This window comes from Amblyomma americanum, chromosome 1, assembly GCF_052857255.1.
Source record: "Amblyomma americanum isolate KBUSLIRL-KWMA chromosome 1, ASM5285725v1, whole genome shotgun sequence".
Taxonomy (NCBI): domain Eukaryota; kingdom Metazoa; phylum Arthropoda; class Arachnida; order Ixodida; family Ixodidae; genus Amblyomma; species Amblyomma americanum.
This window is the reverse complement of record NC_135497.1, coordinates 507,645,998-507,669,113: the sequence shown is the minus strand read 5'-3', so window position 1 is coordinate 507,669,113 and position 23,116 is coordinate 507,645,998. Positions and strand designations below refer to the sequence as shown.

Genomic DNA, 23,116 nt, shown 5'->3' with positions numbered 1-23,116 from the left:
GGTAATGAAGAGCGCGGTATCATCTGCATATCCAATCCATTGTACCTCGCTTATAGTGGAAAAGATGTCATTTATGTAAAGAACAAATAGGAGGGGACCGAGAATACTGCCTTGAGGGACACCGGAAGTAAGGTTTTTGACGCTGGAATTTTTATTATTATGGCTAACATACTGAGAGCGGTGTTGAAGGTACGATGATAAGAGAGCATTAGAATTTCCCCGTATGCCATAATGCTGAAGTTTCATTATTAACGTTTTGTGACACACGCAATCAAATGCCTTTGAAAAATCTATATATATGCCTAAAACTAGTTTCTTATGCTCTAGAGCGTTAATAATGATTTCTTTTTGCGTTAAAAGAGCTGATTCTGTGGATTTTTGTTTCAGAAAACCGTGTTGGCAAGGTGAAATGAGTGAATGCTTGCCTAAAAATGAATAAAGACGAATGTGCATAATTTTTTCTAAACCTTTAGAGAACACTGGGAGAATTGAAATGGGTCGAAAGTTATTTATATTATTTTTGTCACCTCCTTTGTGTATTACAGTCACCTTGGCTATTTGCATTAGCTCTGGAAATGTATTTAGCTCAAAGGCTAAGTTATACATGCTAGTCTCACTGCTCCCACTGGAGGGGAAAGGCTCGCCCATATCTCTCCAATTAACCCTGTTCTTTGCCAGCTGCGCCCACCCTATGCCTGCTAACTTCCTGATCTCTTCCGCCCACCTAACCTTCTGCCGTGCCCTGCTACGCTTGCGTTCTCGTGAAATCCACTCCGTTACCCTGAAGGACCAGCGGCTATCTTGCCTTCGCATTACATGCCCTCCCCAAGACCATTTCTTCCTCTTGATTTCGACTATAATGTCACTAACACGCGTTCATTGCCTCACCCACTCTGCCCGCTTCCGGTCTCTTAGCGTAACACCCATCATTTTCTTTCAATGGCTCGATGCGTTGTCCTTAAGTTAAGCTGACCTGTTTTCGTTAGCCTCCACGTTTCTTCTCTGTAGGTGAGTACCGGTAAGATACAGCTGTTGTACACTTATCTCTTCAGGGAAATTGGTAACCTGATATTCATGACCTGAGAGAACCTGCCATATGCACTCCACCCCATTCTTATCCTTCTAGTTATTTCCCTCTCATAATCCGGATCAGCTGTCACTACATGCGCTAAGTAGACGTATTCCTCTACCCCTTACAGCACTTCGCTGCCAGTTGGGAACTGCTGACCTTAGTAGTTAATAACCTCAGTATCATTGAAATTGTGCAGCCCTCATTGACATAATTTCCTTCCCTCCGGTAATGTTCTTTGATAGTCATGTTTTCTTTTGTTACTTATTTCACTTCTATCCGTAACTGTTTATTTTTGCTTTGCCATTCTATTGTGTTTTATATTTCTCCCACCACGCTAAAATCCCCGAAATGTAGGGTTGCAGTATGCATAAAGAAATGTTCACATCTGTTATAGCATTGTTGCTTGGAACAATACTAACTCTGTTCATATGTAATCAGAACAACATATTTAAAATCAGGCTATCCGCGTTGCTACCATTACATATTGTTCCGCCACTAGTGGTTCTTTACCTCTTTCAGTACGCATTAGTTGATATAGTTTTCAAATTCTTATTAATAAGTTTATTGGCAGTGCATTGACCCCAGCTAACTCGGTTTGCTGGCAAGAACAATTTTCTCCTCCATAAAGTTCAAACTATTTGTGCTAAAATGACGCCATCATTTGCAGCCGTTACATTTTAAAATTCTTTACCACCCTTTTTAAAATCAGAACCATGTTCGACACCCCTGCATCGTTGTAAAAAACACGAATGAATTTGTTGATTGATCGGAATTTTATGTAGAATTATTTTTATCTGTTCATGCTTATATTTTTTGTAGTTTTTTTAAACTGTAGTTTCACAATTGCGTTGTTTCTCTTTGCCATTATTCGCTGTATTCTCCTCCTAATAGCTTATATTCCTTTCATATAATGTTTAACTGAGAATCCCCGTGCTGTCTGTGACTTCGGGACCCTCGTCTGCGTACAGTCACACCTGTAAACATTTTTGTAACAAATAAGGTTTGATTTGATTTAGCCGTCCCAGGAGCTTAGAAAAACCTGCTCACCAAGGTTACAGCTGCCCCTCTTGTCACCCCAACAGAAGCAGTTTGTCCTGCAGTATTAGCTTCTCCCATGGTTGTATCATGCATTGGTTATCAGTTCAACCACAGCGAGGCTGTTACTTCGTCTAGACCGGACCATTCGAATTCAAGTCAGCTTTACTTCAGGCATGCAGACATAATATGGCTGAGGAGAAAGAAAAAAAAAGCTGCAATATAGTGACTTGACGACGCTCCCTTCACCTAAACTACATTAGCGGCAGGGTAACGAGGAGGTATGCAGCTTCATACAAACCACTTAGCTCACAATTTGAACAAAAAATGAAAAGAAAAAAACAACAAAAACAACCTTATGTACACACAGCTTCTTTTGCAACCGAAACGAGTATAATAAACATACTATGTTTTACATTACACATCAAATAAAATATTCCAACGCAATGACATGCAATCACAAAGAGCAATCAAGGCATCTCAATAGCAAGGCAAGCGGGAACAGAGGAATATTAATGAACACAAATAGAAATAATACATAAGGTGAAAAATGCTGTTATAAAAAATAAAGTTTTATCTGTTGGTAGGAAGGCAAACGAACCGAAGAATGCGGTAGGCCAAGTCGGTTAAGCAAAGTACGCAAAGCGTAGTTTATGGTTCAAAGTCCTTAATTAGTGCGAGGACGCAGAACACGCCACTGCTCATGATGGCGAGTTCGATGGGCGTGCGTATTTTCACGCAAGTTGATATTTTGTTCTAAAAACAGCATTCGACGTTCGGACATTGATTTGTATAGTCGGAGGAGGCGGAAATCATAAAACAGGGAAAGTTTATGAGATATTTTGAGTATAAAGGACCAGAACACGAAATAAGAGGCACATTTGCTATTATTTTTTGCGCTTTTTGCAATCTTAAGAGTTTGTGACAATTGGTGCATGTAGTGCCACCCAAGAATAACTTATTATACCTTGTATTGGATTCGAATAGCGCGAGAGGCAAAAGAAGTTTTGTTCTCTCAGGTAAAATATATCGCAGTATTCTAAGACATCCGCCTGTACAAGAGAGTTTCGCCTGTGGATGTTCAATATGAGCATCCCAGATCATGTATTCATTAAACACCCAGGAACTTTACTCCCTTAGCTACCTGTATTTCAATCGCCCCTAATCTCAGATCATTTTCTAGGTGATAATTCGTGTTTTTGGCTCTGAGAAAAACAACTTTCGTGTCACTTGAGTTACCTAACAGACAATAAATGTAACAGACAATAGACTATAAATATATTTTACCTAAGACTTCATTCCCTTTGGCCACTAAGCCACTTACATCTAGGCCAGTCAAAAAGAAGCTGGAGTCATCTGCGTACATTGCGTACTCAACTTCTTTATCTATGGGTATTAGATCATTAATATATATATATTGAATAGCAGAGGACCCGGCAAGCTTCCCTGGGGAATTCCATGCTCAACAGCCTTGTAAGCAGACTGAAAATTATCAACAGTGACAGGCTATTCGCGGTTACTGAAGTAGCTAGAAATTCAATTAGCAATCTCATTCCTAATACCATACGCTTAAAGTTTTATTCGAAGGGTACTATGGTTTATTCTGTCAAAGGCTTTTGAGAAGTGTACAAATATTTCTAATGTGATCATTTTGTTCTCTATGTTAGAAAAAATGAGTTCTTTTTGTCGGAGCAGTGCCAGTTTGGTAGATAAGTGCTGTCTAAATCCGAACTGTTTCATTGTATTGACATTGTGTTTTTCAAGAAAATCAGACAGGCGTACAAAATTAATCTCTCTAAGCCCTTGCAAAATATTTCCAAAATAGATATGGGCCTATAGTTATTGAGAACCTCTCTAGAACCACCTTTGTGTAAGAAAACCACTTTTCTCTTCTTCATTTCATAAGGAAATACACCTGCCTCTAGAGCTAAGTTTTAAATGTAAGTTAAAATATGGCTAAGAATATCTATAAAATACACAACTTGTTGCATTTTCATTGCAACAAGTTTGCACTTTAAATAATTTTCATGCACCTGAAGGCTGACAGCACTTCCGCGTCATTACACGAAATCAGAAAGGGAGTGTTGGATATATAATTACCTATGTAGTCAAAACACTAGGATCATGCTCAGAATCTAAAAGCGAAGCGAAGTAGTCGTTGAATTTGTTAGCTCGTTCTTCCCCAGTAAATGTCTCGTTATCAATAACTAAATTGCTAGGAACACTTGATCTTCTTGCACAAAAGTGTGCTTAATCGTTTCCAAACGATTTTTTATCTGTGATGCCATTGAAAGGGCAGATGTGGTAGTCATTTTTCGCTTTCTTTAGTAGAGTATTTAGGTTATTCCGATCTCGTTTAAAGACTAGGAAATCTTCTGAGTCGCGACTTTTAGGGAATTACCAAGACTGTTTTTCTTTCAAACCATTTTAAGGATATGGGGCTATTAAATCAAGGTCAAACGAAGAAAACGTGTTTTGACACTCTCAGCGGTCAAAAGTGCAACCGAAAAATGCGAATTTCAAACACAAATAATCAAGAATTCACCTTTTGCTATCTATGTGCTCAATGCAAACTCGCTGGCGCCCGGCTTCACGGCCACTACTTGGGTGAAAGCTGACTTTTTTGGGTCAGTTTTCGACTGACCGAAAACTATGACCACTCACTGAATTCAGAAACAGAGAAATTCGAATATCAAGTTCAATTTGCAAGCTGAAGGCAGGAAAATGCTTAAAAGATTTATTAAGTACCAAGGGTATATGGTTGCCAGGTGACGGTGTTGCCAAATCAAGCTCGCTGTTCCTCGCCAATTTTCGCTATTTTGCGACATATAGCTTTTTTTGTGGGAAAAATTGCAAAGGATGGAAAAAAGCTTCTAGGAAGCCAATAAAGCAATGCAATGATGTATATTTCAGTTTTTCTTTAAAATAGCGAAACAGAAAGGAAAAAATTGGTTCTTAATCCAAAGTTCGGCTTGCACACTGAGGACATCTGTCTAAAGAAAGAAAAAACTAACGTGGTCATCGCCCAGTAACTTTTTAGGTTCCTCCTCTCTCTTTTTTCGAACTAGAAGCAGGGAAAACCTGAAGGAACAACGCAAGGAACATGAGCAAGGACAAGCGGGATGGAATCAATTACAGGATGAAATTACCGGACATTAACTTCAAACAAAGAAAATGAAGAAGAGATCTTGAAAAAAGCAGACAGGCAGCAAGAAAGGAATGAAAGATCACAGGAAGCGAGACAGGAATAAGGATCAAGAAGGTCTAATCCAGGACGTCATGGATTCAGAGATGACCCAGACGCAATTGGAAACAGCAGATCAGGAGTCAATCTCATCACAGCAGGAGAAGAACCATGAAACGCAGAAATCTCTAAAACCGAAGAGTGGAGGACAAAACAGATGAAGAGGACGATACCGCCTGGTTATGGACAATCCCCATTGTGGGTATGCTATTTTGTGACGCAATCATAATCATCATCAAACCCTTCTTACCAAAATTCCGAGGCTGTATAAAATGATCACAACAGATTTGATAAAGGTATCAGCGCTGACAGAAGGAGAGATTGAAGCTGGCGAGCAACTGGGCGTCATTATGACACCAGTCAACAAACTGAACATCATCATTCTAAAGTCCAACCAAGGGCTCCACTACTTCAAGAGCAGGCTAGACTAAACGAAATATCAGCTAGAGGTTAAATGAGAACCGTCCTATGTGGAGGCAATGAAAATCACTAAATCTTAAAAAGGAAAACAAGCAATGGAGTCAAGCGCACTCATTATTCCAGAAAAAGGGGCGAAGAAAGAAGATCCAGTGGGGCTGCTCAAAAAATATAGATCCAGTGGACTTGAACGTGTAAAAGGTTACTGCGTGACTAAAAAAAGGCGTTATCGTAACATAACTGCATGCGGCCCTATTGGATGTCCTGTCAAGACACCTTCTGGAGTCCACAGGACTGGAACACCTCGAAGTTCAAAGTGGTAGAATTCAAAGTGGGTGGAGTCGAAAGGCACATAGAGGTCGAAACTTTTGTAGAGAGTGATCAAACACAATGGGCTTCAGTTAACACCTGAAGATGAGGGAGTGAAAACAAGTTTGCAAGAAAAAAAGTGGAAAAACTATCATAATTGCAGCCAACGAAATGGATTACAACCTGCTGAAATGCAAAATACATCTGACCGTCGGCTGAATAAAGTCCCGAACCTACGACAATGTGAAGAGCTCAAGGTGCACTCCATGCCGAAGCCTGAACCATTGCCCCTACAAATTCCGAGAACCTCCAATGTGCGCACACTGCTCCAGCATATGACATGAAGCCAGGGCGTGCCGAGACGATCCATCATGTCTCCTATGCAAGAATGCGGGAAGGCCGGGTGAAGAGAAGGGACACCCAATGTTGAGATTGGGTTGACCAAGCTAAAAACTGAAATTTCAAGAAGAAAAAAAGATCCCGCAAAAGTTGGCCTAAGTCCAGCGTCATCACTATGGCAGGACAACCAAGGCAACGTGACGTACAGAAGAAAATAGTCGCAAACAACAAGGAGACGAAAGCTTCAAAAATCAACAACACAATAACCATCATACAGGTGAACCCTCTTCAGATCCTACAAAGCAATCCTAACACATCAAGACGAACACCAGCACAGCATATCAGTAATCCAAGAACCATATAACGTAAATAAACAAATAATTACTTTCCATATAAAACAAATCAATGGCAGAAAGCGACAATCCAAAGGTTTCAATCGTCATCCACGATGAAAATATGAAAGTTTTCCTATAGAAGTTAAAATTGCCTCATCATTGTAAATTTCCAAAAGCAGGTAAAACATTAGTAGTAATGAACCTGTACTGTCCTGCAAATGATGTTATTATGGCGCACCTAAATGCAACAGAACAACTACCAGGAAAATATGACTATGAGGCTCATTTAAATAGGGGATTTTATTGCAAATACCATTGGCTCGGGATTATACATACGATAGGTACATCAGAACATTAATATCTAATGTAAATCCGCCAGTAATCTGTGATATAAATCTATAGGCAAATCAAAAATAATGTAATCTGTTAGTAAGGACGATTGGTTTAAAGGGCCAATCAGGCAATCAACACCAACAAAATTAGACGAAAACATAATAGAATTGTACCAAAAGCTTAGAGAAATTGCAATGAAAAACAAAGAAACCGAAACAGAGGAAACACTACTTAAATACCTAACGGTTCATTCAGCTACAAGTAGAAAGGAACAGAGTCAAAGCCATTCGGAAAAGGTATCAAAAAGCAGGATAACGCATACAAACATACAAAGAACAGTGCTGCAAAGAACACACAGTATACAACAATATTCTCACCGGGGCTAAAAAAGAGTTTGGGCAGGCTAGGTGGAAAAGAAAAAAAGAACTTAGAAGGGTGAGGGTTCGGGCTAGTGGATAGCCAACATGCGCTCGTGTTAGCGCTCGTGTTCTGTCCCCTCAATTGTGTGCGCTATGGACCCTCATAAAAAAAGAAACAATTTTCACTTCCGTATAAAATAGCACGGAAACAGCTAAACAACAGCAGTAACAATTCAAAGTGTAACAAAACCAGACGGAGAGCATACCAACAGTTTTAATGAAATAATAAACTATAAATTAGACACTCTTTTCGAAATAAACTGCAGCGGACACATGTCGAGCAACCATCTCCAACACTCCAAAACTAAGAAACACAAAATGACACTCCCACACACGTAAAAATGGCGGATGTCGCGCTAAATTATGAAGCTGTAGTCGATGACACGCCTCTCACGCATCACGAGATCGACAGGGTAGTCAAGATTATCAGAAAGACGTATTACAATGACCCGAAAAATTAACCGAAGATTTGTAAAACATATTTTTGAAACCAACAAAACATACTTCGAAGCTCTCTTCGATGTGTGTCTTTCTTATCGGTATTTCCCCCATGGGGCCGCCGCGGTGGATCAGTGGTTATGGCGCTCGGCTGCTGACCAGAAAGACACGGGTTCGATCCCGGCCACGGTGGCTGAATTTCGATGGAGGCTAAATTCTAGAGGAGCGTATACTGTGCGACGTGAGTGCATGTTAAAGAACCTCACCTGCTCGAAATTTCTGGAGCCCTTCACCGCTAGCTCCTCAAAGAGCCCTGCTAGGCTAGCCTCACTAGATAAAGTTCTAGCGTTAAGCGTTGCCAGGTTAGGATTCCAATGGCGGCCTGTCCGAAGTTGGCTTCGTGGGCAGAAGTGGACTTCGGGAATTCGGCCACAGCTCGCAACTTGGCCGGGTTCGGGGAGAATGCCATCCTTCGACACGACATGTCCGAGAATAGTGAGCTGCCGAGCTCTGAAGGGGCACTTCTTCAAATTGAGTAGAAGGCTGGCGTCGGTCAGGCAGCGAAGAATACTCTGAAGGCGCTGGAGTGGAGACGAAAAGTCCGGAAAAAAGATCTCAGCGTCTTCTAGGTAACAGAAGCATGTTTGTCATTTGAGCCCTCGTAGTATCGTGTCCATCATGCGCTCGAATGTGCCGTGCCCATTGCAGAGGCCGAAGGGCATTACATTAAATTCATAGAGCCCGTCGAGTGTGACGAATGCAGTTTTTGGGCGATCGGCTTCTGCTATCGGCACCTGTCAGTAACCGGAGCGCAAGTCCAATGAAAAGAGCTCACCGCCCTACAGGCAGTTGAGGGCGTTGTCGATACGGGGGATGAGGTAAACGTTCTTGAGTGTAATCTTGTTCAGACTACTGTAGTCGACGCAGAACCGCATGGAACCGTCTTTTTTCTTGACCAGGGCCAGTGGCGATGGCCACGGGGTGTGCGACGGCTGTATCACGTGGCGGTTGAGCATGTCGGTCACCTGCTCGTCAGTGATGCCGCGCTCAGCGGCTGAGATGCGGTACGGATGTTGGCACAAAGGGGAATGGGTGCCAGTGTCAATACAGTGGGTAACGGTGGTGGTGCGGCCCAATAAAGATTGCTGGCAGTCAAAGCCGGAAAAAGGTGCAGAACGGCGACAAGCTGGTCTCGCTGCGTAGACGTCAGGGCGGCATCGATAGAACGGTGAAAAATATCGACATAAGACTAATTGGTGATGAGAACAGGCGTAATGGCGCTGACGTAAAGGCCGGTCGTGATATCTACAAGGGGGTATGCTGAGACGGGATCGAGAAAGGCAACACTACCAAGCTATTGACCACGGAGTAAAGTGGTAGGGCAGGAGAACTGGTTGGACGCATAAATTGCGCTGCAGCCACGAAGAATTGTCAGCACGGCATGAGGCAGCAAAACCGACTTCTGGTCAGCGCATCGTAAGTGACAGTTGCATCTGAGAGAGCATCCCATAAAACCGGCACCAGCACTGAAGAGAAAGGCGGAACGTCTTTGCCCTCTGAGACAACCTCTGTAGCGGCAGCAGCACCGGGTACGTCCAAGGGCGCGTCACTGTAGGGCGACAAGTCAAGCTGAGCAGGGGCGCAGTCAATTACGGCGTGAGGTGAGGAGAGGAAGTCCCAACCAAGGAGAAAGTCCTGAGAGGAGCGGGCGAGGACGATGAACTCGATTGTGTAGGGAACGTTCTCGATAAGCAGACGTGCGGTGCAGGCATCTAACGGTCGAATGTCCTGGGCACTGGCGGTGTGGACAGAAACGGTAGGAAGGGGCGTCGTCACTTTTCTGAGTGCGACAGAGGGTGTGACTGAGAACGGAAGCGGCTGCGCCAGTGTCAACATATTCTCCTTAAAAGAAAACGGTAATGATGTTGGCAGGCAGAGAAATAGGTCTTCAGTGAGTCGCTGATAACGCAGTTCTTGCCTCCGGAAGTGCGGCCGTTAGTTTTCCGCGTGGACGGCGGGTTGGCGGCGGAGCATCGGAGAACAGGAACGGCGGCCAGGAGACGGCGAGCGGTGGGAGCGGAGATGGTAACTTTGAGAAGAATCCGGAGGCGGCTCATGTGACGCTGGCGGGGACGACGGCGGAAGGTCGTACGTCGGCTCACGCCTATAATCGTAGGGACGGTGGCCAAGACTGCGACACAAACGAGCCATGTGGCCAGCGACGCCACAGGCATAGCAAAAAGGGCGGTTGTCTTGTGTGCGCCAGGGGATGAGTGGCTGCGGCTGTTATCAGGGGCGGGCAACCGGACGATAAGGTGGGACGGTCGTGCAGGTCGCTGGTGTTCTAACTGCCGGGTAGGTGGCCTGTAGACAGAGGCAGCAGGTGATGGCCGTGACCGTACCACGGCATCGGCGTACGTCCGAGGAGCCGCGATCAGGGGTGGCTGAGGAAGAGGTGGCAAGACTTCAGCTACTTGCTCCTCGATGACACGCTGTAGGTTGGGAGTGAGCGACGGTGCAGGCGTAGGCGGGCAGGTAGACAAAGATAGCTGGCGTGCGACTTCCTCACGTACAGACGGCTGGATGCTCTGGAGGAGCGACTGTTGGTCCAGAGCGCCGTCCCCTGGGAGAGCCAAGCTGGAAAGTGTGGCCGCCTTAAAGCCCGCACGCCGGGTAGAAAGGCGCTGTTAGCGGAGCTCATCGAAGCTTTGGCAGTAGCCGATGACACCGGAGACAGTCTGGGTATCCTTGGCGACGAGCATCAGGAAGGCATCATCCTCAATGCCTTTAATAATATGTCTAATCTTGTCGGCCTCACTCAAAGATAAGTTGACACGCTTGCACAAACGACGACACCTTCTATATAACTGGTGAAGTTTTCATCGGTTCGCTGGGCCCGACATCGCAATCGTTGCTCGGCGTGAAGCTTACGCACTGCGGGACGGCCAAATACTTGTGTCAGGCTGGTTTTGAAAGCAGCCCAGCTTGAGATGTGAGCCTCGTGGTTTCGAAACCAGAGACTGGCTACGTCGCTCAAATAAAAGATAACGTGGTGAGCTTGACGCTATTGTCCCACTTATTGTATGTGCTTACGCGTTCATAGGAAGCCAACCAATCCTCCACATTCATGTCATCTGCGCCACTGAAGATGGTCGGGTCACGCTGCCGCGCGGCGCCGGAACCGAAGGCAGCCGACTGAAGCGGTGAAGCGGTTCGGGGGACGGTATCATGTTTGGTTGACTGTCAAAAAAATAGAAATAATCCAACGCAACATTCGTCGCTGCTAAACGCTGAGCCAAAGTAAACGTAAATAGCAATTCAACAGAAGATAAAGGGGAAAAGAAAAGAAAGACACCAGTCAAGACGCAATAAATGGAAAGAAAAAGGAGCGAACACCGATAAAAGAGTAAAGGGAGGAAGAAAGATTACCTAGAAAGGCAGCCCATCAATTTTCCCTGTCTTCGTACAAGAAAAAAGAAGCGTAAAGATAATCTTTTCTTACTACAATATCAATGTATTCCATTTTTCACGAGCAATCATACATACAACATGCAAACATCAGGCATAAAAACTCCTTGTGGAAGGAGACTGAACAATTTTCAGTCTTTTTTCACTGTTAAATTCGTACCCTTGAGACAGCGAGAGATTGTTTTTGATTTATAGGAGTTTAACGTCCCAGAGCGACTCAGGCTATGAGGGACGCCGTAGTGAAGGGAAGGGCTCCGGAAATTCTCACCACCTGCGGTTCTTTAGCGTGCACTGACAACTCACAGTACATGGGCCTCTAGAACTTCGCCTGCCTCAAAATTCGACAGCCATGGCCGAGACAGAACCCGCGTTTTTCGGGCCAGCAGCCAAGCGCAACAACCACTGAGCCACCGCAGCGACCAGACAGCAAGTGAAGAAAATATAACGACACAGAGCTTCGAGTCTGATGGCACCCCAAGTATCCTCAGCCCTACTGGTCTCTCTAGCCCACATTCGAAAGATTCGAAGCAGAAGAATCATAACATCAGTCTCCATATCGTTAAAACCACATCAAGCGCCTTCACCCCATCCCCTCCTAATGAGCTTCAACACTTAAGTCTTAACATTTCTGTAATTACGAAAAATAGTTAAAATAGTCTTCATATAATATACCCTCCTGAAATGTTCCCACCAGTGAAGTCAGCGCGTGTATAAGGAAGAACTGGGTTGACTTCGAATAATATTTGTATAATGCAGTTTCCTCTTTCCAGGAAACCCCGCTTACCGGGCACCCCCTCCCCCTCCCCTTCGTAGAGTTAACGCTGATTTTGTTAGATACCTTTTTTCAAAATATTTTATTTGGCTCCGGCCCATTTCTTTTTTTTCAAAACTGGGTAAAGCCTGCAATATTTAGTGGCTCAGGCTGAGGCAAAATTATTTTGATTTTTCTATTTTGCCTCACCACAATTTTTTGTCTCAATCTACTAGCCCGTCGTGCCACCTGGTGGTGTGGGGTGGGCGCATCACTTTTATTTTGTTTCTTTTTTATTGCCCATTCTAACGCATGTCCCTTTCTAGTACCTAGCGAAACCAAAGCCAAGTGAACGAGATTCGCAACATGATCGCAGAAAGAATACTCTTTTGAGCTTGACTTGTCTGATTTAGGGGCGGACGTCAACAGTGGGGTGTCGCGCTACGCACGCCACTGAGTTTATTTATCCCACTCATGCACCCTCCACTTGAAATGGTCTGTAGTAGCGGCTACACGGAGGGCACCGAAAATCACGAGAGATGTGCGGCCCGGCTGGAAGATGCGGCTGATGGCGGCGGCTCCTCACGAAGCCAGTCAGATCGAGCGAGCAGCTAAGCTCCAAAAATCGATCGAAGGCGGCCTAATAGTCAAAGTTTCTCACCGGCATTCATTAGAAGAGTGCTGCGGTACCATTTATGGGCCTTATAATAACCTGCACATCTCAACCAAAAATGTTAACTTTAACCCAACGTTTCGAAGCCGACTCGGCTCCTTCATCAGGGGTGACTGAGGGCAGTAGCTAGCGTCTTTTATGTATGGAGGGGAGGGGGGGTGAAAAGAACGACAGCTGTATCGCGTAAGGCGCGGGGGAGGGGGAGTTTATGTGCAGTTCATTATAAGTCTTCAAACCCAACCAGACAGGTATATCTGTCAAAATGTTTAGTTTTCCATTTATGGGCCGTTCTAGAATGGGCTAGGCAATTCCTGCAATGAATTTCATGCTGGCATCATCTCTCGAAGATGATATATGCTTCCAATATTTTTCTGAGGAGTGAAGTTTTTGTTAGCTACTGCTGGCGTAGGCCTTTCAGACATTCTGCTGGCAATTGCTCCACCATAGCAGCGGCATTTATGTAGAGATTGCAAGAGTGTCGGCAAAGATGTGATTTAGCATTGCTACTGATAAACTCACAAACACACATAATAATCATCGATTGCTTCTGTCTCAATTTCGAGTACAGAGCAGTGTGTTGAAGGAATTTTAGAAGGACAGAAACCTCCTTGGTATATGCTCGATTTTGGCGCGTGCAAATAATGTCTTGAAGGGAGCGGTATGGCCCTCCTGCCCTGTTCAGGGCCGCGTGTAGGTCACCTATTCAGGCTGTAAAATTCCATAGCACATAACGTTAAGATCTAGAACATATGATTGCGTTATTCGTCTTCACACAGGACGGTGACTGACGGTGATTCAGCGCCCTTGAACGAATGAAATTCAGTTTGGTGAACAGAGCGTTCATCGCAAATTTCAAACTGTGTTTGCTGCATTGTGCTTTTTGTAAAATGAAACTCACCCCCAGATGCTGTTCACTCGCTCTCAGGCCTTCAAGCTTAATTTGAACAGGTTTTACAAAACCGTTCCCGCTTCCGACCATTGATGAAGCACCGTTGGCTGCAAAACACACCAACCGCTACCATTGGAAGGAGCAGCTTTAAACAGTTCCTTTAAGCACCGAAATGAAGTGGTGCCTTTCGTCGAGACAATGACCTGTAGCTTTTCTGTTGCGTTGTGATTCTTGTCTACGTCTCTATTGGAAATGGCACACAGCGTTATCTTACAGTTACTGCTTCCTACAAGGACGAGAGTTAAGACTTTGAGGTTCCAACATTGGTTCACTAAGGGGTTTTCAATGTTGTGCTCTATCTCAGTAATTCTGTCAGCAAACGTATTCGGTAAAAGGCCTCTCTTTTTGAAATCTTTTTCCAAGCTGGGAAAAATAAAGCCTGCGACTTACGAATTTGTTACGAATTTCTTACATGGAAGGTTTTGCACACTCTGCAGTTAGATAGGAAATAATCAAGGTTTCTCCCACCTCTTCTTTCCTTATTTGGCATGCTTTTGAAACAATGCTTGCTGTTTTTCGAGTGACGGCTTGACAGCGTCCACTTTGCTGTCACGCATCTTTGTAGTTAATGCACTGTACCTGTCATGATGACAGCATAAGAGGTGTCCTCGCATGTTGTAGTCCATCACACACAGTTTGACGGCATATTAAACACATCACCTAGTGCCACGATTCAGTGATGAAATACGCCTCTTCCCATCGAGGTTGAAAACACTGCTTCTCATCACCTTCGACAGCGATATTTGAACACTGAACTTTCACTGAAAAAATCATATGTTGTTACTGCCACAAGGCCTGTAGAAAATATTGAAGCAGATGTTGCGGGAATGAAACACAAGTTGGAGAAGGCTATCGGCGAGTGAAATTCGGCACAATGACGCGTATATTCATCATCATCAGCCTGACCTTGTCGAGTGCAAGACAAAGGCGTCTCCAATACAAACCTTTCCTGCGGAAGCTCCGGCAACTTCGTTCCCACATACTTTTTATCTCGTCCGCCCACATAACTTTCTGCCGCAACCTGCTACGCTTGCTTTCTCCTGGTATCCAGACAGTTACCGTTAACGACCATCGGTTATCTTGTTTTTGCATTACATGCACTGCCAAAGCCCATTTCTTGTTCTTTATTTTGATTTTAATGTCAATATACCGCGTTTGTTATCTGACAACTCTGCTCCCTTCCTGTATCTTAATATTGCCCCTATTGTTTTCATTTCCGTAGCTCGCTGCGTTGTCGTAAATTTAAGTTGAACCGCCTTCTTTAGCTTCCACGTATGAGCCCATGTGTGAGTATCGGTGAGGAACAACTGTTATGTATTATTCTCTTGAACGATATTGGTAAACTGCCATTCATGATATCAGACACTGCCCAAATGCGCCTCATTTTTGTTCTTGTAGTTACCTCGTTCCCATCATCCCGATCAGCAGTCACTACCTGCCCTATGTAGACGTGTTTTCAAAAAATCTGCATAGCCTGGCTACTAATTGTAAACTGCTGTTTCCTCGCGAAACGGCCGCAGATTGCTTTGGTTTACTACATATATTGTAAACGCACGCTACGCGCTGCCTGTCCTAGTCGTTGTTCATGCTTTGCAGTTCAACCCTTGAGTGACTCAGCAATGTGTTTAATTGCAGATTGCAAATGTATTCACAATTAACTCTTATCCCCAAATGTTCCCAACATAGGCCTCAGAATAGCCCTTGGGACAAGCGTTGACTACCGTTGGCGAGATTGTGTTTACGTGCCTGACAGCCTGTCTTATTGGAATTTTATTGTTCATTTTATGGATGAATGTGGTGTCTGTGCAGCCGTAGTAGATATCTTCCCGTATTTCTGCATAAGCCTCTCCTATACCCTGATTCCCAAATGCCTGTATGACTGCTGAGGTTTCCACTGAGTCGAATGCTTTCCAGTAATCCGTGGTGGCCATATATAGGGGTTGGTTATGTTCTGTGCATTTCTGTATAATCTGATTGATGATGTTAATATTATCTATTTCAAGCATCCTTTACGAAAGCCTGCCTGATCATTTGGTTGACTGTTGTCTATAGGTTGTCCAGAATATTACCAATTACCTTAGTAGATACTTGACAGCGAACGGGCAGAAACCTGACAGTCTCTGATTTTTCATCCTCTTCACGTCGTTATTCTTATGAATTAAGATGAGGTTGGCGTTCTCTCAAGCTTTTGGTACGCTCGAGGTCACAAGGCATTGCATATGCGGTGTGGCTAGTTTTTCTAGCCAACTCTTCCCACCATCTTTGAACAGATCTCGTTACCTGATCCTTATCATCTGCTTTCCCCTTCTGCATTACTCCTAAGGCTTTGGTTACTTACTCTTTCGTTCCTGGCGGGATGCCGCATTGCTGTGCTCGATTGGCTCTCTTATTAATGTCCTGATTACACTGATTACTGAATAGGTAAATTATTCATATCTATATTGGCAACGACATTTTCCTATTCTTCCAACACTTACACCTGATCTTTTCCTATGCCTAGCCTGCTTATCACCGCTTTCAGGCTACCTCCGTTCTGTAGAGCACACTCGATTCTCTCCATATTTAACTTCATTTTATAGACACACCTAATATAGCTTCTCAAATAATCTCACAAAGATTGAAAAAACAGAGAAAATCCACACAAAAAAGGAGATGTATTATGCGGTATGTGAATTTTTACAACCGAAAACGGCAAGTGGCCTATGAGACATGCGACAACTACGGCTGGCTAAGAGAGCAACTCCTGAACCAAAAATGCATACCTTTGTATGAATGCTTGCATGGCAGTGTGATCATAAGTGCTCACTGAATCTGCTTAAGGAATAAAGCTAATGTGGTGCCCAGCTTAACTTTTTTTCCAGTCTTCGTGCCTTGGCGCTGCACTGGAAGAATGCCTTTATCTGCAACTGTTAAAACATCAAATTAAAATTTCCACAAGCTCAACGTGCCGCCCTTTATGATTGTAGCGTGTCTCACCTTGGTTGTCCTGGCATTTCTAGCCTCAATTTTGCTGTTGAAGTACTTAAAATAGTGAGATATACTTGACGGTAAGCGCTGGTTGTTAAGAAAAGTGTGGACAAAGCTGTAGTGGTGCTGATGGCAGTCGCGATGTCCGCGGCTAGGGCGGGAGGAAATAAGTTTTAAAGGGCATCTTTTGTGCTACTTTCAGTAAGGCGGTGGCAACATAAGAGCTTCAGGCATCACTCCCTTCGTCCAGCCCTCCTCCGTGCCCCATTCTACGCCCCCCCCCCAAAAAAAAAGAACGCATGCAGCTTTTCCGGCCTACTCCCATAGGCTTGCTTTGTGTGGACTCCGATGTGTACCCTCAGCGTCTTCGGATCTTTCATTACTTCCCTGCAGTTGGCTGTCTCGTCTTCATAAAGAGATTTCACCCAAGAAACAAAACTGCAATGTTGCAGGAGCGCCCTTGGAGGCCTGTAATGGGTCAAATTACAGATTACATGTGCCATGATTGCTAGGAAGCGCATCGTTCATGCCTGTTATTACCACATCATTAATTTCGCCTAGTGCAAGTTGGAAGTCTGTGACTCACAGTAAGGCATAGAGGCAAAGATAGGCAGTTCATTCATCTTCTATCATGAGCCTAACTGCACCTACTGCAGAGGAAACGCTCTTCAATGTCGCTCCACTTAACCCTGTCCTTTTGCAGCTGCAACCACCGTCCACACCAATATCCACACTAGAGATTTTCTCTTGGATGTGGCAAGTGTCCACTCCCAGAAATCTTTATATGGCTCTGCAGCGAAGGATACGCAGCAAAGGGAAGGAGATGGGCCTTTGTTGCCGTTCCGTGGGGAGTGGGATCGCTGTTCGGTTTACGGGTGCAGAGGGGTGAAAGAGAGAGAGGGTTGTCTGGAGCATCGCTCCTTGTGCGCTCTTGAAGGCAGCTGACGTCCGTCTGAGGTGAAAGTATTGAGCTCGTAAAAAAGGCACGGGCGATAGACTTCCCGGTAGGCACGGCACATGTCATCTGTAAATTGACCCACTACTCTTTTCCCGGGTCGCTCCAGCAGCAATCTTCTTTTGTTCATTCCTTGAAATCGTATTCCGAAAACGAGACGGGCACCAATACCTAACTAATGAAAGATCTGGAGACGCTGAGGGCACACTCTGATTGCACACAAAGCATTCGTTGTGAGTAGGCCAGAAGAGCTGGGAAATTTTTTTATGTTTACTTTGCGAGGGTTTTTTTAGGAGGGGGTGATTTGTTTTGCCTGCAGCCCTTGTTACTTCCTTACTGAAAAGGCGAAGGATGCCCTTTTATCATTTATTTCCGCTCGCTCGGTAAAGCCACAGGCTTCCTACTGCCAGCAGTCCATGAACGCTTTGTCCTTTCTCTTTTCTGAAACCCCGCTATTACGCACACGTATGTTTCCCTCTTTTAGAACTTTAACAGAAAAATTGCGGTATGAAATATCACCAAAAACAAGGCGAGGAAAGATACAGGTATAAATTGCTGGACGTTTAGCTATTGTAAATGATCATCTATTATTTTTAAGAATTGGAGATCAAGGAATTCCAGGTTACAATTAAAGGAAAAAAAAGAATAAATTACTCTGGCCACCGCCTTTGCTGCTCTCCTTCAGCGCTTTAGTTAGCGCCGATAACCGCAGCGCCCTACAAGTGCTCCTACAATGGCATACAGTTTGGGTTGAGGAGTAGCACTTTTATCCAAAAGTAATTGTTACATGCCTGACAGCCCACTTGCCGCTTGGCGACGATGAAATCCTCATACCGCATACTACAGCCGAATTTTCAGGGAGCTTTTTTGCTGTTTTCCTCACCCTTTGTCACAGTATTTGGGTAGCTTTATTAGGCACATAACCGTACGAAAGACACTCGGTGATAGCTTGTTCTAGCTTGAGTTTCACTTCTGTGGCAACTATTTCGATATTTTCTACCGGTCTCGTGGCAGTAAGAATATAGGCTTTTTACAGCCAAAGTTGATATTTGGAGTGTCGCTGTGAAAGGTTGCTATGAAACGAAAAGTTGAAGATGAAAAGTGGTGTTTTCAACTTCGATAACAACAGGAATATTTCCGCACTGAGTCGCGGCACAAGGTGATGTGTTTAATCTATCTTCCTTCAGACTGTGTCTGTGATGAAGGGGTACACCATGCGACGACACCTCCTATGCTGTCGTCGTGACAAATGCAGTGCATGAACTCGAAACATGCCTGACAACAATGTAGCTGACCTGAAGGCGTCGCTCGGAAAACAGCAAGCATTTTCCCCTAAGCATTCCAAAACAGAGGAAGAAACGATAAGACCTAGCTTGTAATTTCTCATGAAATTGCAAAATCTCCAATACGTTTCACGGATCGGTTGTTTGTCAAGAACTGTTACCTTGAAGCCGCAGGCGCTATCTTTCTCAGCAATGAAAAGAGATCGGAAAGATAAGCCTTTCACCCAATCCCAAGCCTTTCACGGGGGCCTTGTACAGCTATCGCTTCAAAGTGCAGATGAAGCGCACCTCCTGTACTACATCTCAGTGGCTTCTTGCAGCACTGCCAAAGCTGCGATGAGAGCAGAAGCGGTGTTGTCACGCTCCAGAACGTAGTGCCAGTAAAAAATCGGAATGTTGAATTTAAGGTTTAAAAAAGCGTGCTTTGCAGTGTACATGTGCCAAGCGCTATTTCAAATCCAGCCATACCGTACGGTAGCGTTACGTACGAAATTTTCTCAGTTTTGCGTGAGTGGCTTTTTGGTACGCTAAAATATAGCTTCCAAAATGGCGCGCCTTTCTAAGCAGGTCTTCATCAGAGATTCTCGGACAACAATGAAAAAAAATTGAAAAATTGTGAGTTATTGTTATGGCACTATTAGAGGGAATGTTCTATTTTTTGGTACATAGCGAAACCATTCTTTTTATGTGTTTCCATCGATCATAACAAACAGTTAAGACTGTTCTAGAAAACCAATGGGTAATGCTTTAGAGGATAGCAAATACACTATTAGAAAAAAAACAAGACTGCCGTCGGATGATTTCGAGATATATTGATTGTTATAGTGAGATCTTACATTACATAAAAAGAGCATTCATAAAAGATTTCCGCTCAAAAATTCTTTTGTCCAGAACTGTTGTGTGCGATCTGGCTTCGGACAAATTTTGTCGTTTTTACTGCCGATTTGAGCACGTTCAGTGGCCATAAATGGGGTACAGGGTTCCGCATCGCCTCATCTCGGCTATAACAAAACGTGTGAGCATAAATTTGCCTGTTTTTTGTATAGAGTTACGGCTCTACCGCTTCTGGACCTAAAGAGGAGAGTCGGTTTTTTGACAAAAATAGTTCCCGTTCTAACAACCAGAGGCGCCACTCGGCTGAGCTTATCGTTGCGTCTCCCTTTGCACCCGCTGCACTAAATGTGCAAATGTGACAAATTGCGTAACGTCGCACAAAACGCTTCATGTGGCGTACGTTAGCGTTCATGCGCATATGGTACGCAGACAGCACTGATTTATAGCATTTTCGATCCATGTCTGTGTACGCCGCGAGCTGACAGCACGCAGACGACGAGGCGCGGAGATACACGTTTAACAAGCTTTCCTGATTGGCTGAGGATGTCTCTACCGTCTATAGTGCTGCTGGGAACTTTGAGATGCAGTATAGAGCAAACATGCTTGAAACGAACTGCAACTGATTGACAAAACACACTCCCTTTTTGTTAGAGTTGACTTAATGAATTATTTCGCGTATTTTATTGTCTTAACAGCGATAATAGGAACCTGACGTGAAACCAGCAGAAAAGCAGTGTCATTTGTCTGGCCTGGCTTCAGTCGTGAGTATTGTCTATTTAACACCCAAGAGCCATCAGTTATATTCAGTGATTTCAAGCTCTTTTCTGCTCTCAGCTTGTGTGTAAATCATGTTTCTTTTCATTGGTTGCAGCTGCATAACTAGATATGGGAATAACTTGAAAAGAAAAAATGTGTTTAGAAACTTCTCCATAATTTGTTCATCGTCCAAGGCTTAACTGTTGTGCTGACCGCGCAGCTCCCAGCGCGCATTCCTTTCTTTGATAAAAAAAACAGCAGCAAAATTTCACTTGTCCAAGATTTCTTCTTTAATGAGAACTAGAGATGTCTGTTTTAATGTTAGGCATAACGGGTTTGATAAAAAAAGAAGCTAACGAATAGTTTTAAACCCTCGCTCCTCAGAACTGTTTTAAGAGCACGTTATACAACGCGCCGTTCTTCTGAAAGGGTAAGAAAACTATAAATCTGCAGTAATAAATCACGCTAAAAATTTTTTAATTCCATTTTAATAATCGACAACTCAATCAGTGCACTGCAAGGAACTATGATAGAATGGCGCAATCGCAAATCACTTTTATTGTGCATAAACAAAATCATAACCAATATTTTCACTGCAACAAATAAATCTTGACTTTCTTCGTCGTGCAATGTGGTAAGATGGCACGTAAGATGGTCTATGGAGAAAAAAAAACATTATTTGCGTGCATGTTATTGTAGTACTGACTTATTTGTTTCCCTCAAACGTGGGAAAATTGCACTGTGTCTGTGAAAGCTCGCGTAAAGTCTTGAAAGGTTAAGTCTTAGCACATGGGTGACATGCTCCATTACTCTCGTACACAATGTCTTGTCCAATATACTGGATATTTTTTAAACTTGACAGATTTCTACTCTTGAATGTGTGAGGAATACGTTGTAGCGGTATGCTGAGCTGGATTGACATCAATGCAGACATTATGTACCTCATATGAATCAGTAATTAAACGATTTAATAACTTAAATTCCCTTGTAAATTTAATATGATGATTTCTGCGGTGAGGTTATATTGTTAAAAAGATGGGCTTCAACATCGGCGGTAAGTCTTGATTTTAAAATTTCTTAATTGATGATGTGGTTTGAAATATTGAACGTCCAAATAAATGCATTTGAAAGTTTCCTGCGCTTGCTTTCCAGCATTACCTGGATATAAATTTGTTTTCCGCGCGTGGTATCGGCGCCGAAATCAAGTTCGCTTCTACATCATCAAATGCAGCCACTGCACTTGTATTTGATGGATAAGGAGTGCGAGAGATGCATTTTTTTTAATATATAATGCGCGAAAACCAACTAAAAAGCTTTCAACCGCATATTTGTGACCTTCGATATTTCGAAACACATTGCCGATTAAGAAAAGTTAAAAACAGTGTTCACATTTCATGTTAACTGGCCTCAATTTCGCAATATTTGCTCCTAAAATTAAAGGCGTATTCATGTAAGTTCACTCTTCGTCTAATTACTGATCCATATGGGATCAATATTTTCCGTCTTGCTGTAGAATCCAACTCAACCGACGGCACTAACTTATCTCTCACACTTTTTAAAATAAAATTCTGTAAAGTTATAAAAACCCTGTAAAGAGAAATAATATGATTTGGAGTAAAAATTGGACGCAGCCGAAAATCATGGCCAAAGCGAAACTGAGCATTGCATATTTCATTTCTTTTTCTACGAAACAATACGTGTTCACCAATACTGTGCGAGTCATCAATCCATCTAGAAACAGCAGTGATCAGTCACACACTCCCACACATGAGTGACCTCTTTCCTTAGTTTATTGTAACGAAGATTACTTGAGCTAGAAGCATTCTTAAAAGGATACTGTGAAGGCAGATGCACACAGTTTGCATTTCTTTCGCCAGCCTTACGTTTTCTTTGTTGTTTTGGTCAGTTCCACCTGCAACTGCAGTCCTCGCCTACGCACAGGCCCCTCACGCCTTCTTTTCCCTTGTGGTCTCTGAGGCACAGGGCCTCGCAGCTCGACCTTTCGCAGTCTGGGGAAAAAAAAGGACGATTTTTTCAGCCTTCAACATTTTAGTAACATAACATTATTCCGAACTTTCCGAGCTTGAATTGCAGTAGTCAAGACCATCGCAAATTATGAGGCCTCTATGAAAGAAACCAGATTCTTGTTTATGGAGGAAGCCTTCAAGCAAGCGAACGTGCGTTGACAACCTGGGCTGCTTAATGCTCCCTATGCGGTGCTGATGATTGGAGGTTTGGAATTCTTAATTCTTAATGATCAAGATTGGAATGGCGAATACAGAAAAAATAACAAGGTGGACGAATTCATTGTTAGCACTAACTGAAAGCTGTTGCTATTTCCTGCTGTATTGCTTCCTCTTGGATTCCCCTCTATCTGTAGTTCACTCAAGTGCGCATAAAATCCTAAAGAGATTTCAGTTAGCACGGTGAGCCTGGTGCCACAGCAATAAGCGTAGTGCTTATTGAGCAGTGTGCTCCCAGTCAGAATCTCTCCGACATCTTGTTTCCCCAGCGATAACTTTGATAGGAACCAAAAAAA

At 43.6% G+C, this 23,116-nt stretch overlaps 1 protein-coding gene across 3 annotated transcripts in view; it reads right to left on the bottom strand.

The window, feature by feature from the left end:
* Positions 1-21,102: 21,102 nt before the first annotated feature.
* The window catches only part of LOC144106664 (uncharacterized), a 36,065-nt gene continuing 34,051 nt past the window's right edge, over positions 21,103-23,116 (bottom strand). For 2 of the 3 annotated variants that reach the window (XM_077639505.1, XM_077639519.1), the window contains exon 5: positions 22,346-22,586. In XM_077639505.1, coding sequence (XP_077495631.1) covers positions 22,480-22,586 — 107 coding nt within the window. In that variant the 3' untranslated portion in view covers positions 22,346-22,479. Of the gene's footprint in view, positions 21,234-22,345; positions 22,587-23,116 lie in introns of those variants that run through there. The other variant, XM_077639512.1, reaches the window with a different exon arrangement.